This window comes from Eleutherodactylus coqui, unplaced genomic scaffold (assembly GCF_035609145.1).
Source record: "Eleutherodactylus coqui strain aEleCoq1 unplaced genomic scaffold, aEleCoq1.hap1 HAP1_SCAFFOLD_914, whole genome shotgun sequence".
NCBI classification, from domain to species: domain Eukaryota; kingdom Metazoa; phylum Chordata; class Amphibia; order Anura; family Eleutherodactylidae; genus Eleutherodactylus; species Eleutherodactylus coqui.
The window spans coordinates 1-20,278 of NW_027102305.1; the positions used below are offsets into that span (position 1 = coordinate 1).

At 40.6% G+C, this 20,278-nt stretch overlaps 1 protein-coding gene across 1 annotated transcript; it reads left to right on the forward strand.

Annotated features, from left to right (window-relative positions):
* Positions 1-7,186: 7,186 nt before the first annotated feature.
* On the forward strand, positions 7,187-19,940 carry LOC136601715 (refilin-B-like). Its single transcript, XM_066588841.1, has 3 exons — positions 7,187-7,521; positions 14,296-14,496; positions 19,802-19,940. Exons 1-3 carry the CDS (start codon positions 7,336-7,338, stop codon positions 19,910-19,912), a joined length of 498 nt encoding a protein of 165 aa, XP_066444938.1. The 5' UTR covers positions 7,187-7,335; the 3' UTR covers positions 19,913-19,940.
* The last annotated feature ends 338 nt before the right edge of the window (positions 19,941-20,278 follow it).

Genomic DNA, 20,278 nt, shown 5'->3' on the forward strand with positions numbered 1-20,278 from the left:
AAAGTAGATCTGAGCATACAACATTCTGCTTCAATCAATTATTTTGAGGATTTCAATATCTGCGTGGTAGCATCTGAAAACAATGGAATGACATGCACAGCTTTATTAATTTTCAATTGTTTTGAACATTTTGTACAATAGTGGAAAAAAGGAAGAAAATAGTTGAATCATTAATAGAATTAAGGAATATGGTAGCAAGTATAATTAACAGCTATTAGGGTTTGTTATCATGATGCAATGGGTATATGCACAAGATCACCAGAAGCATACACAATATTAAAATGTAAGTAAAGCCCAAAAAATAGCTGTACATGACAATAGATTGGCCTTTGGTGACCGGATTAATTGAAAGGAAAAGAAGTCCTAAACACACCAATCAAGAGTTTATGTAAAATGGAGCCCAAAGCAAACCCTACAGTAAATGATGAGCAAGACATTGGGGAAGTAGGAGGACCAAAGAGGACAAGGATCATAAATTGTGGAAGATATAGATGGAATCCCACAAAGACCATGAAACTTCTTTAGTAGAACAATATACAATGAGAAATGTTAGTTTACCTGTACTAATGGCAGTTTGCAGACAATGGGGTCAAGAGTTAATATGTCTTGATAACATCTACATGTATGTTCTGTAAATGTAACATATTTAAGTTGAAATAAAAAAATTTGGTATTGTGTTAGCCAGTAGAACAAAATGTTATGGCTCTCAGTAAGAGAAATATCTTGTAGATATGATGCCTTGTAAAGGTTAACAAGAAGAAATGATGTTACAGCAAGCTTTCAAGGCTACTTAGGCCTTTTATACCAGCCTGATGAAGAGGCTTAAGTAACCTGAAAGCTTGCTGTTGTAGCATTACTTATTGTTGTTAGCCATTAGGAAGTATCATCTATAAGATTATTTTGTTTCTCTTATATTATATTTAAGTTAGTAACAGCTATTTTAGTCATCAGCTCTTATTAATTTCTGCAGAATCTATGTTTATCAACATTTTTAAATCTTGTAAAATATACAAATTAAAAGAATGACTAGTATCAACCCAAGAAACAAAGCTTCTATTAGGGTGTGCTGCAGGGATCTGTTGCACTACATTGGTTTCCATCAGCATGGCTGCACCGATGGGGTTGATTGAGCTGGCAGGGTGTGGATTGCTCCAGCCAGCCATTCCCCCAGGTCTGCTGCTCATATATACAAGCTCCTCTGCTAGAGGCTGCTGGCCTTTTCCGTTTGTTCAGTGTGTTTAGGTGTAAACATTGTCATGTTTCTACATGTCTGTGCAGGTGGCTGGACATGAGATGCAAACGGGCATGTTCATTGCATTTAGGTGCGAACAGTGTCATGTTCCTGCGTGTCTGTGCAAGTGGCCAGACATGAGGTGCCAATGGGCATGTTCAGTGTGTTTAGGAGTGAACAGTGTCATGTTCCTGTGTATCTGTGCAGGTTGCCAGATGTGTGAACAGTCCTGTTTAGGGTGCATGGTATTTGGTTTTGTATGCAGATCCCTGTCGTGTTGGTGTGAGCTTCGTTCAGTTCTGCTCTGTTTTGTTTTTCAGCTAGGTCGAGGTAGGTCCCTAGGTTCCAGCATGGGGCTAATCCCTGTTGGAATGATTCCCCCGAATGCAGGCAGGTTTCCTGGGGTTAGTTGTCTTGTTAGAGTAGGAACCCGGGAGACAACGAGGACCCTTAAAGTGGGCTCATAGGCTTAAGTACCTTGGCCAAAATATGAACTAATACCTTATACATTCTATAGCTATTCCATCTGGCTAAGTGTGCAGGTGTGCAGATAATTGTTTTGAGCCCTTGTCAGTTGCTGGTTTATGTCTGTCCGGTTCCATCTGAGTTCACCTGTCAGCGAGCATGAAGTCTGTTTTACAGTTTCGTGGTTCCATCTGAGTTTGCCTGTTAGCGAGTATGAAGTCTGTTTAGCAGTTTTGTGGTTCCGTCTGCGTTCGCCAGTTCGTGGGTGTGGAAGACGTAACAGCTTCCATGTTGGAATTAAAGGTTCTTTTACATGCCAAGATAATCTTTGCCGAAAGATTGAAAGATTTGGCAATGTATTTGCATGGAGTATTAATGGCTTTAATTATCTTCATTTGTGTGTAAAAGGAACTTGAATCATCTTTATTTTCCTCCACAAGTTGTTTGCTCAGCTATGAATGTGTTAAACACACGCCCAGTGGAGCAAACATCTGGCCAGCAGATTCTGTTATTTTCCTCGCAGCAGAGTACACAGTGTACTTATTATGTATGCAAAGCAAACACAATCAGTACACTCTGTATCCTGCAGTCTTTTGAAAGATGTGTGAAATTCATTCAATTGGAATGAAATTGCTCAATCTTTCAGCAGCTGAACGATAGATTTCATGCAGGCTAAAATCCATCGTTCAAATGAAAAGTTTACATGTAACGATTATCGCTTACTCTCGGCCGTTTGGATGAATTTTGAGCGATAATTGTTGCATGCAAAAGAGCCTTTAGGGTTACATAAATAAACACACACAGGTCATACTCCATAGACTGCAGCATCTGTAGCACTACAATAAAAAATGGATTGTGCCAATTTCAATGGCATTGTCAACAAGCTGTTATGATGTCTACCAATGGGAATAACAGATTCAATAGGATGTGACGGAGTAAAAAATACTATGTTCAAAATGCATAGGAAACTGTTGACTGTGGGTTTATTGCTATTTTATGTTTTATATTTTTATGGAAATAAAGATGTGTGGATTATAGTTTCCTGTGCTAGGCCTACCTTCCTTCCGTGCATGAAAGGAACATAGTGTCAAGCCAGATATATAAATGAACAGCTTGCCAAAGTGAGCACCCTCTCACTATTTTGTAATCCTGAAATAAGTGAGAAAGAACCTAAAAGTAACATCAAAAGAACCACAGAAGACCTACAGGGGTGAGTGTGCACAACCATGCCTGCCCTCTGCCTAGCAGCATCTCTTGTATGGTCTATATCAAACTTTATTTATGAACTTCTATTATCCAGCAATATACAATGTGAATGGAATCTTTCCTATTTATGACTGAAAGGCTGAATCTATAAAAAAAAAGATTATTGCATTTATTGTGTCCATGGTTTCTTTAATTGGATCTGCATTGTGAGAGGAAACGGAAAGAGCTCTTGTAAACTGCTGTTGGGTTGTATCTAATTTACCTAAAAGGTGCATTTAGACACAAAGATGATCACTCAAAAGATGGCTTTTGAGCGATCATTTTTTGCATAAACTACTACTTGTTACTAATGCCTAATAGTACCAATTAGTAGTGTGTGAGCCACTGGAGCTGTATTCAGAGAACAGACCATACGCTGTTCTCTGAATACATTCTCTTTGTTCTGCCATGGGGCTGACAGCTGAGACAATGTAATCAGCGCTCCCTGGGCAGAACACAGCGTGCGGTCCCACTTATCAACCTTTCAGCCAAACAATGGATTTCATGCAGAACTAGAATCCATCGTTCGGCAGAAAAGTGAAAGATGGGCATATTTACATGCAACAATTAGTGCTCAAAAGATGGCTTTTGAGCGATAATCGTTGTGTCTACATGAGCCTTTAGGTCTTACAAGGATGAGATATTGTTATATGCAGATGACATTCTCCTCTTCCTGGGCATAAGGATTCGGTGAAGCACGTCATCCATATCCCGAGGCCTTATTCTTTCTTAACTGAACAAAGAACAAGTGATAAAGACTTAAGTGAAAATAAAAGGTGCCTCCAACTCTTTGTATCTAAATAGTGCCCAAACTTTGCATACAAACAAGTAAAAAAAATATATATATAAAGCACACTAGTCCTTACTAATATTGATCTAGCACCTGAATGGATCATTGTCTTCAATGGGAGCCACAATCTAATTTCCCTATTTCAAGCATTTACACAAGGATTGGTTTTGTAGAAACCTGGTTAACCTATCAGTATGTTTTGGAGTGCGAGTGGAAACACGTGGAAACAAACCAAGCGAGTATGATGCAATTTTTCTAATTTTACTATTGAAAAACACGTGATTTTCACGTCCATGAAAATCTCCATTTAAGCGATACGATGTGTTTTTCTCAAAAGGTGTATCACAATCGCAGGCATACATCGCATGTTTATAAGTGCAATATCGGGGTCGGAGTTCCTTGGCCCGATATCAGACTCGCCCATGTGTTTACACCATTATGCCATTCTTACACACGCTCTTTTTACGTGATTACCACAGTATTTTGAAAGCTGTGCTAATTGCAGTACAATGCTCCCATTGATTTCAATGGGTCCTCGCAGACCTGCATTTGGACGCGGCGTTAGATTTTTGAAAATAAATAAAGTACATAGTAATTCTGATTCAGTTAGGTAGATTGATCGGCACGTCTGGAGGTGGCAGAACATGATGGCTGCTGACATGATTGTAAGCCCACATCTGCCAAATATGGATTCCACTACAGACTTAATAGTTTCCAATACATCTACATATAGGGCATGTGATATATTTGAAAACACTCAGCATATCCATCAGATATTTTTCAGTACAAGTGGTGTTTTGTAAAACCACATTCACTTATGTTACACTGTATATTGTTGTGAATTTCCAGTACAGAATCTGCATTGAAAATGTACAATAATTCTGTGTGAATATAGCCTTAGCTGGAATGAGAATTGCTGGCTCTGCACATCATATAAAATCTCCAATGTCTCTACTGATCACCCAAGGTTTCAGCTACTGGAACTCCAGTAAGCTGATCAGCAGCAGCTTTTCATTTAACGCAAGGGCCATCCATATGGGACAATCGTACCATGTTTTCCTGAAAATAAGACCCTGTATTAATTTTTGCCCCAAAAGAGGCACAGGGTCTGATTTTTGGGGGAAGTCTTATTAATACTCACCTAGTTGCCACAGTCCAGGTCCCTCCCACTGGTCTGCGAAGTTACATAGCACTGCCCGGCTTCCTGCACTCCTTGACCACTGACAGAACATCACTTCCTGGTTGCGGCATTGATAAATACCGCCTCCAGGAAGTGATGTTCTGTTGGAGGTTGAGGAGTGCAGGAAGCCCCGGCGGATCTACAGAACTTCGCAGACCAGCAGGAAGGATTCGAATGGCACCTGCTAGGTAATGTATTAATTTTTTTAAATGTAGTATAGCTAAGGCTTATTTTCAGGGTAGGGCTTTTATTTTAAGCCTCCCTGAAAATAGTCAAAAATTAGGGTAGAGCTTTTGGGGTAGGTCTTATTTTCAGGGAAACATAGCAATAACATAGTATGTTATAGTTCACGTTCAATGGAAGTCTTCAAACAGATGCTGGACAAATATCTGTCTGGGATGATTTAGTGATCCTGCACTGAGCAGGGGGTTGGACATACAGGTACAGCATTTTTTAAAATGAACATCTTATAGGTGTGTGGATTGTTTTGCAATTTAAAATATATTGAAATAAGATTCCGAAAATGGGAATACAGCTTTAAACACAATTCCTAATAAAATGTGGGACTCTACATACTAGTAGAAACTTAATCTCCTTAAGGGCTTACTTAGACAATCATATATCGGCCGGCGTTTTCACGGCTGGCTGATATACGCTCCCATCTAAGCAGTTCCCTCCTTCCCTCCCCCTCACTGGCTCTTTGCCTCTCTCCTCCCCTCGTCCATAGCTAGCAAAGGGAGTGGGTCAGACAGAGCAAAGCTTAGCTCCGCCCCTCCAATTGCAAACACCGGAGTGGAGGAGAGAGGCAAAGAGTCGTGAGGGGGAGGGAAGGGGGGAACTGCTTAGATGGAAGCGTATAATGGACGGCCGTGAAAACGCTTGTGTAAATAAGCCCTAAATGAGTGCGGTTTGGGATACCAGGGTACCCCTCTTCACCTTATTTTTTCCCTAAACCTTTTTTATTTTTCTATCACTCTCTTTGGTTTGTTTTATTAAATGTATAACATTGTATAACATCATATATTTCTAATACTAAAAGTTTGGTTAGATAGGATAGCAGGTGCCCGGAGCGCTCACTGGGAAACCCCACCGGCTAGGTGAAAGGATGGGCCCAATGGGTGGGAGCTCACGGGGCAGGAAATAGAATACTGTTGAAATATTGATTTTACTTATAGATAAGAAAGTGAAATAACTGTTATAAAAAAGAGGGAAATTGAATCAAATGATGATAATTATGATTGTGTAACAAGATCTTTTTGTTGTAATATACAGCTCAATATTTGGTATTCTATATTGAAAAGTATATTGTAAAATGTGTATGAACATACAAAAAAATCCTTTTGAACATAAAAACAATTCCTATTTAGGGCAATGCAATCCTTCTAATGCTAAATAGCCTTGCAGGAATGTGGTTAATGTTGACAAATATTTGTGGCTTTACTCACCTTGAGGGCTCCATCACACAACCGTGTTTGCGCAGGTATTTGCACATGAAATATCTGCTAAACACAGAGACAAGAACTAATTGATTTCAATGGGTTCCTTCTCATAAGTGTTTTGCATGGGCATTTCAGGGATACAAAAGAAAATAGATCCTCCTCTGTCTTCCTGCATTTTGCGCAGCAATAGTGCCATATAAGTCTATAGTATATACAAGGGGAAGGGTGTGACACTGCGTAAAAAGCAGGGAAAAGAATACATCTGGGCCTCATTAGGTTTTAATTAGTCAAGAAATCCATGGAAATGGTGTGTCACACGCGTGTGTGAACTGACCTTGCGCAAAAATTACAGTTTTATGTGCAAACACACAGATTATGTACCTCTTTAAACCTCGTTCATGCACAAATGCAAGTGTTTTTTGCGCATACGTTCATGTGACTCTGCCCTAAGTGGTATCTTTAAAATAAACTGTCATTCAATGCTTTCCTGATATATACCGCTACCTCTGATAAGTAATAAGCTTCCATCATACAATATATGAGAGTGCACTGTGCTATGCCAGCTTCCATATGATGTGGAGGAGAACTCGATCTGAGGAAGCCCCCATATAGCTCGCAGCAGGGTGGCAGCAGCAGATTTTCTGCACACCCTATCCAATATAAGTAGGGCTATATAGTGTCAGTGACCTGAGACGTGAGAACTCTCATGCCTACATATTAACAATTAACTAGGGCTTCATAATAAAGCCTGAAGTACCGCTCTGGAGGAGGGGGAGGCATCTGAAGGCGGTCCAGCCCTTACTCTGCTACTGCTGCTGCACACAAGATCCTTTTCACTTACAGAAGTGTTTCTAGTGCTGCAGAAGTCGGACATTACTGAGTGACTGATTCATTGCCGCCGAGAACAACTGTGAAACTAGCTGGCACTGCCCACTGCCTACTAGGACGTGCCCGGGGGCATCGCATCCAGTACTTGTCAGCAGCTATGGTTGGGAGGCTCAACCTGCAGGATGTGCCCGATCTGCTGGACATGAAGAAGAGGGGTGAGAGGGTCCTGGACAGCCCGGACTCAGGGCTCCCCCCAAGTCCCTGTCCCAGCAACTGGCTGCTGAGCCCAGCCGCAGGCGACAAGCCATGTGAGCAGGACATCTCCGGCCATACAGTGCAGGTGGTGAGTGATCGCTGGGGGCACACATCACTGACACATCATCTCCAGCTGGGGCACATGAATACTTGGGAGGATACAGTATATACTAGGTAGAATGTGGGCTCAGATATCATACAAGCTGTGTACAGCACTCAGTGTATACATGCTGTACATATTATATAGTGTGTGTACAGTCTGGACTGTATAGATATTATTTGTGCATATTTATGTTACCTTTGTACATACTGTCCATATAATATATAAATTGAATAACATGGGTATAGACCATCCTCCATATTGCAGGGATACGTGTATCTGTGTGTGTGTATATATATATATACATTTATATTTATTTAATACCCTTTGACCAGTGGAAATAGCGTCTGCCCTATACTAGTCAGCTGACCCTACATGTCCTTACACCCCTGCATGTTACAGGAAGGAGCACACTTATGTTATTGCAAGTGCAGTACACACTGTACAGCAATGTTGAGCTCTGCAGCTGCAGGTTTATAATGGTTCCCTCTGTATCCATCTGTCTCATCTGGTGAATTTTAACAATGTATTAATTTGTCATTGTGTTACATACACATCACATCTGTCTCTCCTTTCACATTGAAGTATATGTTGTTTTCAGTATCCACATATTATAATATATAATACTGGCAGACAATAAGGGACGTGTGCAGCCGGAGTTACACTTTACTAATGGTCATTTCCATCTCTCTGCTCCATTTTTGATGCAGAGAAACTGAAATGAAATGGAAAAAAAAACTCAATTTTTTCCACATTAAATTCAATAGAGTTTTAAAAAAACGGAAAGCGAACGGAAAGTCTTCAGTTGGTTCCATTTAGTCAGTTTCAGTTTTCTTTTTGTATAGAAAAATAATGCTGCAGACTTTGCTGTTCTCCCGTTTAAAAAAACGGAAACCTACCAGAATGGAAGTAAACTGAAGCCTTTCCGTTTCCTTTCATTTTTGTTAAATCGCATTGAAATCAATACGGAAAAAAGAGACGCATCAGTTTTTTTCCGTTTTATTCCAGTTTCTCTTCGCCAAAAATGGAGCAGAGAGATGGAAACACTGAACTCAACCCTAACGCACATGTCTTAGCAGTCTTAGCAATTAACTAAGAACAGTTCTTATCCTCCATTTATTCTTGTTTCTAAGGGCTTCGTCACATGGGCATATGTGCCACAATGCTCACGGAGCGGAGTTTTGAATGAACAAGGTAAAAATCTTCTTTTGTTTCCCTTTCAAACTCTGCGCTATTCTGTGCGAGTTTGGAAGAAAAAGTGGGAAGATAGGTCCTGCCCTATCTTTCTTGCATGTAGTATTAACTGCGTGCGAGAAAGATAGGGCAAGTCCTATCTTTTCTCCGGTGTGGTAATAATGCCCGAGAATACCGCTAGTGAATATGAAACCACTGAAATCAATGGGTTAGCGTTGTCCCTTTATGCGGCCCTGATTTTCACGGCCGCATAACAGGCCAAATTACGCCTATCTGTTCAAGCCCTTAAGGCCCCCTGCGCACTGCAGAGCTGGATTCCACATGTCTCTGCCATCAGTGGTGCCCGCACGTACCTGCTCTCTTCTCTTTTGATCTGTACTGTGGATGATCCGCACAGTGAGCCATTGTACATGCGCAGTACAGATTATTTTAAAAGTCCTGCGTCATCCCATGGAATCAGTGACCTTTCTGCAAGTACATTGAAATCAATAGGGGAAAATCAATGGAAGCCGTGGAAAAATTGAGTATGCTGCGATTTTTCCTCTGTTTGCGGAAACCACATTTGGTTTCCGCAAGTGTGCAGGAAGAATCTATTTCCCATAGCAGGCTATGGGCGATATTTGCTGCGGATCTGCCATGCGGCCACCAGCCATGGATTCCGCAGCAAATATCCCTCCGTGGACAGGAGCCCTTAGATGTTTTGTATAACTGTATGGAGCAAATATTCCCTTGTAAATAGCTTGTACCCTCCTGCAGCTTGAACAACCTGTGAGGAGCCACTATGTTTTGTGTCCATGCAGGGTGCAGACCGTTCTGCTGCAATATTGTCATACAACAAATTTAGTTGGAAAGGTGAATCAGATTAAGGGCTCACACACACTTGCATTTTTTTAATGCTGCAAAAAAAAAAACGCATCCCAAGTTGGTACTTTGCAACTTCTGTGCAATGCATTTTTAACATTAGAAAGTCCTATTGACAATCGCGTGATAAAACGCAGCAATATCGCATGAAAAAAACGCGCAAGAAAAACAAAAGTGTGCAGGAGCCCTAACAGAGATTTATTGTTGCATATCTCTGTGAAAATCAAGCCTTCCCCGTACCACGTAAACCACCAAGTGACGAAGGGGCTGAGGGTGTCATCTTCCAGGGTACACAGGGCAGAGAGAACTCTTAAGGTCTCTGTATTACTGGAGCCTAAGTAGGCAAAACTCTGAGTGGATGAGGGTTAAAAAGGCAGCTGTCTTTTTACACAATATCTAGTATGCCATAGAGACGTGTCAAAAGTTGTGGCTGCTGAGGGTCCAGAGCTGATACCCACTGATCACTAGAAGGAAGGGGTTGCTGAGATCTGCTGAGCACCATGTCCATTGCAGAGCTGAGTGCATAGACAGTATATTACCCATAAACTGTTCTCCAAGAAAAGCCTGGGAGAGACACAGCTCTCTTTATAAGATCTATAGAGGGTCTAAGTGCTTGGACCTAAATGGTTGGAAGTGAAAAAAAGTTGAAGGGGTTGTCTGATTATAGATAATCCATAAAATATGACAGCTGTCAAAGCAAACAGCTAATGGAAGTCCTGAGTCCATCAGAGCCAGAGCCCCTGCTTGTTAGCCACTCTTTGCTCTTACTCATAGAGCATGGTTCTGAGCAGCATACCCCTTTGCGATGTCTAGATGCTCTAAGCACTTTCTATCTCGTTTAGGCTACCTTTGATCACTTCTTTCCAGTATTGCTGGGAAACCACGTCATAATTGTTTGCTTTATCTGCAATATTGCATGTACTCGATTGACATCTATGGATGCCCATAGTTATTCAATGAATATTGTGGGTTCTCAAGAGGTACATACCTGCGAGCTATAGCCAGTGCAGTGAGCTTTTCAGTGAGGGGCGACCCCATATCATAAATGGGCTTGTCTCCATCAACAGGCTGGACTAAAACTATAGACCCTACTGATCAGTCATATCAATGTCATAAAACAGTTTTTTGGGAAACCCATTAAAATAATACTGAAAATAAGGAAGAGCCATAAGACATCAGGGACTAAATGTAGTGAGGTTCTGTATTTTTTAATGTAGTCTCAACATGTCATAATTATACTCAAGTCACAATGGCTTTCCTGAATGCTGGCTTTGTGGACAGAGGCTGTAGGGAGGGTCACTGTGACTCCTTACTACAAGCCATGGCTGTTTACTTGCTGTATACAAGTTAGGATGGGTTCACACCGCCGTAAGTGTTAGACTGCATGGGTCACAGTGTGTTAATGCTGCGGAGCCCCCAGTGACCCGGCCTATCGCCACGTATGGCAGCAAAATTTTACTATGCATATCTCATGCACACTGTCATGTGCAGCCCACCTGTTTTTTGTTTTTTTTTGCTTCATATACCCCCATGCCGTCGGTTTGCGTAATACGCGGTAATCATGTGCTAGTGTGAGCCCGGCTTTAGCCTCAGGTATTTGATTGGTTAGATCAGCTAGTGAACATCACAGTCTCACATAGATTTTAGTATATTACAGTATCAATGATACATAGGCAATGTCTGGTCTCATACTTGATATGGAAGGGAGTGCACACAGAGCAGAACTGACACATTTCAAGGTCAACACTGGGCTTCTCACTGGGACTTGTACATGCCACCTTTATATTCCAGTCAGAGGCGTAACTTGATGGTTCTGGGCCCCCATGCAAAATCTGAAACAGGGCCCCCAGCTATAGTGCTTTATTCATCGTACCAAGCTCTCTATATGAAGAAACTGGCCTTAAGGGCCCCCTAAGGCTCCTTGGCCTGGGTGTAACCGCATCCCCTGCATCCCCTATAGGTACACCCCTGATCCCAGTGACAGGCAGCCCTGCTTTTTGCCCATCCTTGTTGGTAAAGAAGGTCCTTTACTTTTTTTTAATCAATGTTTATTATGCACACGTATGTAAAATGTAGTTAATAAGAAAAAAAACTTACAAGCTATGTTAAAATATCAAATAAGTAAGGACACTCATGCATCATATTAAGTCAGTGCATAGCGCCTACTTTTTCTAGCCATGAAAAAAAATTGCAGATAAAACAATCAAAATAACACTGAAATAATTTAATAATAAAGACCACCAATACCAAATAGGAAATAACTGGAGGAGGAAATAGAAAAGGTACATTTCTGTTAGTTGATACACACTGGTCCTCAAGGGGACAGTGTGTGTGTGTGTGTGTGTGTATGGATGTGGGCTTTCAATATCCTGGTATAACAATCCTCATGGTTAACCCTTTCCAATGCACTGTCTGACGTCTGAAGACATTATGATTTAAGGCTGTACAGCTCCGATGTTGGAAGACATCCGTCGGGGTTCTCTTACTGTATATTGCCAGCCTCTCTGCTGTTGGAGCCTATCCAACATGTTAGCACGTGCAGTACTGGCTTTAGCCAGCATATAGCGCTGTTGTATAACTGCAGGAAAAGAGTAAGCCCCCTAGGAAAACCAGGATACAAATTGGATTGGAAAGGGATAACATTGTCAAGTTTAAGTGCAAAGCCAAAATTGTGAACAGGGGAGCAGGATTCTGATGCCATCCGGTCATAATCTAACTTTTCTCCTGTAGTCTAATTTTACTTCTCGAGATATCACCCCTAATGCATGCTGAAGTCCTAACAGTGGTGGCCGCACCTCTGCTCCATTCACTTCAATGGAACCTCCAGAGATAGCCGTCTGCTTGAATTCGACTAGGTTCAGCAGTCCCATTGAAGTGAATAGAGCAGAGGCTTGCTTGCAAATGTGATCAGAGCTGTCAAAACTTTAGGAGGTGCCGAATGTAAAATAAGAGAATCGAGGGAGGGATCTCAGCAGTCGGAACCCCAATGATCAGCAAGTCCTCCCCTCTCCTGTAGATAGAGGATAATTTGCTGGGATGGGAATACCCCTTTAAGCACTGCTTTAAATAACTTTAAATCCCTTTTAAACTGTGCTACCACATATGTATGTTCATTACCTGTAAATGATATTATTCTTGACACTCAGAAATTCTGCACAATTTCTGTGGAACCAGCGATGGCTCATTTTGCTATTATTGGAGGATATATGACTCAGCTTCTGAAATATGTTTGCATTTTGTATACTGCACATAGATTGATCTAAAACGCTTTGTCATTCTTCATAGAAGGCATTGCAATATTATCATACTTGGCATAAGATTTACTTTACTGTCCAAATTAGAATTTATTCAGGTATAATTGGGTAATAATAAGCTACTCTATTCTTGTAATCAAATATTGTCCATCAAATATGTGCAAAAATCTCTATAAGTGTCAGTTTTTATTTCAAATTAACTTTATTAATCATCACAAATACATCCGAATAGGGACATTTGAATTCAATATGCACATACAGCAATAATAACCATTAGAGAAATAATAGTGGGGGCTGTAAAAAAAAATCTCTTAATGTCTGGCAATCATATTTGGCAGGAGTCTTGAATTGTGCGTTGTTTCTTCTTAATGGGGTGAAAGTTGTTACGGATTTGTGTTAAATATGGTGCTGTTTTTATTATTGTACTGTATCATTAAGAGAGGGCAGACCAGAGGAACTTGTGTAAGCGGGAAAACTACGGGAAGTAAAGGAAGGGTTGAGGCTGTAGATGGGTGAGGTAACAGGAGTCTCCCCTGCTGTTTGAGGTCTATGAACTGCAATAGTCTTCAGGACCCTCCCAAAACAATTCTGAACATTTGGACCATGTGAATAGTATTGCAAGTACTTCGGTGGAAACAGAGTAACACATAACACTGCTGTAATACACTGATTCCTCCATTCTTCTCCCAACTTTGGGTGCTTAGTAAATGGCATTTTATTTCCAACCATAAAAGAATCAGGTGCTTCTACTATGAGAATAAAGATTATTTTATGATTTGTAGAGAGAGATCCAGATATTATCCTGTAGTTATATATAACTACAGACGATCGCTCCTTCCTCGTTGGCATATGGTCTTGTGGCTGTGATTTTGAGATTCCAGAATCAATGGTTATTCTGCAGGTTGTCTTTGTAACATAGACGTTCTTTCTTCATAACTGTGGCTCCATTTTACAAGGAGCTAATAGGGCTGCCATCAATGTAATTCCAGTTTCATGCTATTTTTTCTGTGGGATTTTGTATATATGTGATGTGACAGAAAAATTGTGTCACGCCCTCTTGAACTCCACATCTGCAGAGGTTCTGTATAAGGACCAAGTCCTCACAAATGGCATCCGATGGATCCTCAACAGTAATGTACAGAGGCTTTACGGCCTCATTGCACCTGCATGGTAGATCTTATAAACACTAGATTTGTCTGAAACAGCAGTACAGGTAGACCCAATCTAAAGGAACAAACAATAGAAGAATTATTTATTTCAGGTGGACTATGAATGCGCACTTTTCTGGATGTACCTTCATTGTGGGCCAGCATTGGTGTAGCTCCTGTTTCTGGATTCTTGCCACTAGTCAATACTTTGAGGGTCAAAAGTTGCTTGTTATTTTTAATTTGTGAACATTTTCATTTTACTTTATCGGAGGTTTGGCGCGGCTTCCCTTTATGTAGTTTTCTAGTGTAGCCTTGAGTCTAACTTCCTGGGTGAGTGCACCTTCTTATCTAATCTCTCTCCAAGTAGCTGGTATAAAACACTGAATGTGGGAGGAAGTGTTCGGCACAAAGTCTCAGGAGCTGTCAGGGTTCTGGCTGAATTTGGGGCGACAATGAAGGTTATTCCTGATGAATCTGAAGTTCACAGCTGCTTCTCTGAAAGTCGGGTATGTTTTATGTCGGGTATGCTTTATAGTGCAATGGCAGAGAGTCCAAATTGTTCTCTATAGATTGTCCTGTTAATGGCATTTTACATAATAGTAATAATGATGATAGTATACAACTGTTGAAGCGCTGCCACTTCAAAGGAGCACTCCAGCATTCTTGGTTTTGAATGGAGTGGTGTGCACTATGGCGGTCTGCTGATTTATCAGTAGTACCACTTTTAGACATTTTCCTATTTTTGTATGCCGAATGTTTTCTGTTTTATGTAAATACAGCTTTGTGTTTCTACGTCCTACCACTTTAAAAATGTTAGATACCTGTCAGTGAACAGAAGTAAGACTCTTATTTACATTCAGAGGATAAGTTCCCATAGGCTGTATTCACACTAGCATTTGTCTAAACATCACATTTTTCTAGAGAATTACGTTGACACATAAGAAGCTTCGCACTACTCTTCATTATAGCTATCATAAAGTTCAGAGTGGTTGGACCAATCAATAGAATATGCTAAAAATCTCTGATCAGTCTATAACAGGTGAGGAAAACATGCTGCATGGTAAGAATGCTTTTAAAGATAGGAGTGTTAAGAGATTTTTGTGTCAATTAACAAAATACAAAGGGAATGAACAAAAGACAAATGTAAATCACATCAATATTTGGTGTGACCGCCCTTTACCTTCAAAATGGCATCCGTTCTTCTAGGTACACTTGCACACAGTTTTTGCAGGAACTTGGCAGGGAGGTTGTTCCAAACATCTTGGATGTGGATGTAGGCTTGTTCAAATCGTTTTGTCTCATCATGTAATTTGAGACAGATTGGACTTCAAGGACTCCTTGTACTACTTTACACTGAAGATGGTTCTTAATGACACTGGCTGGATGTTCGGGGTCGTTGTCTTGCTGTGGAATACATTTGATTTGCTTTAGATTTCCGTTTTGTTCTTTCACTTTGCATTTTGTTAATTGACAAAAATAAACTATTAACACTTCTATTTTTGAAAGAGTTCTTACTTTGCAGCATTTTTTCCACACCTGCCTAAAACTTTTGCACAGTGCTTTAAATAGGGGAGTAACACCTTTAACTAATAGAATGTTGCTATCAGATATGGGTTTGCCCTATAGAACCCTCTAAGCAGAGACAGAATGTTTAAGGGCGCCTGCACACGAGCGGAAATTCCGCGGGATTTCCACCGCTGGAAGCCTGCATAGGACTGCGAAATCTTGAGCGGCCAACAAACTGCGGCATGTTCTATTTCTGTGCGTCACTCACCCGCCGCCGCGGCTCTATCGTAGCCAGCAGCTAGCATGCGCACTGGCGGAAGCAGCGCTGGACACATCGACATACGACGTACCCGGAGCCGCGGGCATGGCTGGTCCCTGCAGTCTCGCATCCCGCTGCAAGAATCCTCGCCGCCCGTACAGCCTAGCAGTACTACTGCAGGCGGCCTAAGATAACATACAGTCTATTGTGCAGGAAACATCAAGTAGCAGCTACAAGACGTATTATCAAAAATAACATTAGGGCCTCCTGCAGACGGCCGGGTCGGATCCCGCTGCAAGAATTCTTGCAGCGGGATGCGAGCCGTGACCCTCAACGCTCACCTCCTCCCGACATCTTACTCTGTGCCGGCTGTCGCACACCCATGCGGACCCGAGCCGCGCGTCAGCGGTGACGTTTCTGTGTGAGCCTCTGTGAGGCTCGCACAGAAATAGGACATGCCGCGATTGGATTACCGCGCGAGTTTTCATTTGCGTGTGCATTTGGACTTACAATGAATGACTTTCATCTTGGAGATTTGTCTTTATTGTGGTTCAAACATAATCTATTTGCCAGCTTGTAAGGTGAGAGGTCCATAATGGAATGCTTCCCCCCTCCAAACTTATACCTGTGAGCCCTGAACATGTAAACAGGAAATACTGTAAGCACATTTCACTATAACCTTTCAGATTCTATGACTAAGGTGTGGAGCGCAAACAGTTGCCTAATATAGAATGTACCTTAACTTTCAGCAAATACAATTTGCTCAGATAACATTGTAGCTGTCATCAGCCCTGCACCCAGTTCTCAATGCCCTTTGTGCATTTTACAGTTCTGTTTTTAACTGTTTTGACCAATCTCCATATATATTACATGTTTTCACTTTTTCATGCCTTAGGAAAAAAGTGAGTTTGGCTTTCCAGAACCCTAAAAATATTGGAATGTGTTATTTTTTAAGAAGCATATGTAAATGTTTTAAGGATATCTCCACCAGATTATAGACTAGTTGCTTCTCATTACTGAGGCTTGAAAGGATATCCTTCAATTGTATCCACTATGAATTACTTAGATTACTGCCAATAGTTGCTGCTTTGAAGTTTGCTGCAACCTATGGAGGAGATAAATTCAAAGATGTTCTTTTTTTTTTGAATCAACGTATTACCATCAACTGACTTTAGCAAGAAATACTGACTGCCATATTACTATTATGATTCACTATATGCAAAGTAAATGTCCTCACATTGATGTATTTATTGTAGGAAATGTACATCATAACGTCACCTTTTTCAGGGGTGTACAGAAAACTCGTGGGGCCACATAGCAAAGTTCTGAACTGTGACCCCACAAAGTGACAGTGCCCTGTGTCTGTCAAGTTAATAGTATCCCTTGTGTTCCCCCCTCCACCTCCAACCAGCAACAGTAGAACTATCTTACTAACATACGCACACTACTGCTGTTCCAGATGCCACGTGACATAGACCAACTCCTCCCCCATCTCCTGCGCTCAGTACAGTAAGCACTGGGGATAGGGGTAAGACTCAGGTTCAGCACTGCCCAAGCAGTGGAGTATTGGAACTAGCAGTAGTGTGAGTTATGATGGTCAGTTGGGACTTGACAAGTCGTCGATCGGACAGAGGACAGGGCCATTGAACCTTGGCCTCCACTAGGAGGCCGTATAGTAGACATGTAGGTTGCTGCCATTGGCAGGATGCCACAGATGGTTTTTTATTATGAATTCACTTTGACAGTTCTTAACAACTCAACTCTTCCTTTTTGTGTTTTTTCTTAAAAAAAAGGTCTGAATTTCATGCTTTTTTTACAAGCTGTTTTGGCTAGTGTTTTTTATATACTCATGCTTTTTTTCAGGTAATTTTTATGCCTAAAATAATGCGAAACCTAGAGCATTCTGAATTTGGAAAAAAAAGCTATGGCTCCAAAAGACACACTACAGCTAACATCTGCTGTGGTATTTTTTAACCACAAAAAACACAGAAAATTTGCCAAGAAAAACACAATGCATGGAACCACCCAGACAGAAAACATGATTATGTTCTGCTAAAAACAGTGCCACACCTGTCCTTGGGTCATGTCCGGGATTGCAGCTCTGCTTCAGTGAAAGGAGTGAGCTACCATACCAGACACAGGCAATGGACAGGTGTGGCTCTGTTTCAAGAAGAAATGTTTATAAAGAAACATTCTTACATACTGGGATATATAAATGTTCTGCTGCAGATACAAAGTCCATCTATAATTAAGACATGGGTAAAGGGCTGCTGGGTAAAGGGGGGTGGTTAAATGAGACAGATAGGGAAGGAGAGCAGAAGTAAAGGAGATAACATAATTTAAATCAGATATATTGACCATTAATACATAACAGCTTGAAAATTCAGAAGGGTAAATTTATTAAGATGGTTTTCCAACTTCTAAAAAAAAAAACCCAATAGGGTAAAAATATAAAAACAGTCATATACTAATAAAGGCCACACTGTTTCCGCACCGTATCTTACTTATATCTGCAGAACTGCTGCTTGTCAAAAAAACAATTATCTGTTGTGGTCATGCACAGATGTAAGCGAGATGCGGGGGTGCGCAGGCGGCTTGAGAAGTAGATTACTAATTGTTATTTTTACCCTTTGAATCCTGTTGTGGATTATGTTTAGCGGTTGGAAAACGCCTTTAATCCTGGAGTTCCAAAACAGTTACGGTACAACTTGATAAGTGGATCACATATGAATGAAGCATAGAATGCATGTAGAATTCATATTCTCTTCAGCTGCTCTGCCGGCCTGATTGCAGACTACGGGTTCTTTTAGGACAGCCAAACCCTGCTAGTTTATAGCCACCATACATACACTGAATGGCCACTTTATCAGAGGCACGTGCCCTTTTATAATTGGAGCTCATCTGCATGGACATTAGACATAAAATCAAGTGAATATCACTGAAAACCAATGGAGAATGGGATGCTACAGGTTTAAGCCATCACTGAAAGATATCACAGTAAAAACGTAAACTTTATTTAAAGGCTCACGTATGTAGTGTATATTTTATGATCAATCATAGACATTGATATAAACAGAAAACAATATCCTGAACAGCAAATAATACTAATTTATGCTAGATCATCATCCATGGTTCAAGAATGCTGCATTAGATATGCCTAATATAGTAATATCTCTGATAGAAAGAAATGAGACAGAAAAATGAAGGGGAAAACAATAACAAATGTGCTAACCCTAATAATCCCTACACTCACAACCCTATAGCAGTGGGGTATTCACCCTGAAAAGGATGGCCCCATTCTGGAACCTCTTAAATGTTTTAATGTGCTCCTTAAGGCAGCACAAATGCAGTCCTAAGCTCTTGCTCATGACCTGAAGGTTGCAAGTTCAATCCCCGCCAGGTTCAGGTAGCCGGCTCAAGGCCTTCCATCTTTTCGAGGTCGGTAAAATGAGTACCCAGCTTGGTGGAGGGTAATAAATAAATAACCTGAAAGCGCTGTGGAATAAGTTGGCGCTATACACATAAGATTTTTTTTTAATTATATATTCTCAACACAGAAGCACCATCAAAGAGAAATAATATACAAAAAATGCTTCAAAATGACAATGAGAAAGGCTGTATATGCTTCATGCCCATCTCAATATATATTATAGCACCACACAAAAGAATCAGAATACGTATTTCATCAAAACAGTCAGGTAGATAAATTCCAAGAATCTGTGGCCATTCAGTGTAACTGTTCTGAAGTGGGACCTATAATCTGAATGCTTCCCATTGGAAAGTACTGGGAGTGCAATTCTGCAATATGTTAAATTATGAAGTTGGCATACAGTACATACACACAGATACTGTAGATGGATATTTACTGTAAATTTATGTTATATACATGACATTCCTTTTAGGTTATGCTAACAATTGACATAATTAGGAAAAATTAAAATAATAATGTATCATTTCTGTATAAATAATCTTTTATATTTCATTTCGAATGCCTTTTTAATTAGTTTTAGAATGTTTGGTATAATACGATTTTTTTTTTTCCGTAGAGTACATCACCCTCACTAAGCCTGTCAAGCAGCTACACCCCACGGCTTTGTCCTCTGTCATTTGGAGAAGGTGTGGAGTTAGATCCATTGCCACCCAAGGAGATAAGGTAAGACTGAAGCGTGAATGATGAAACTGTAATTCATTGCTCTTGATTCCAATACAAACATACCTGAATATATATAGCCATAATTTAAGCTGAATTTAAGGCGTTATTGCCCATTACAGTTCTTTGTATGTTACAGCATTTAGATGAGTGGCTCTCAGATGCAATAGACATAGCAAGCAGTCCAAATGAACTCTCAAAACAATTGTTTAAGTGCATGTATAGGTGCAATTTCAAATCGCCTTTACATAGAACTAATGCTTTCCAATGAAAGCGGTCACGAAAAAAAATTCACACCTATAAAAAAATTGGACAGCGTTTATCGCATGTGTTAAAAACATGTGACCGAAGGAAAAAAATGTGAAAACCCTGG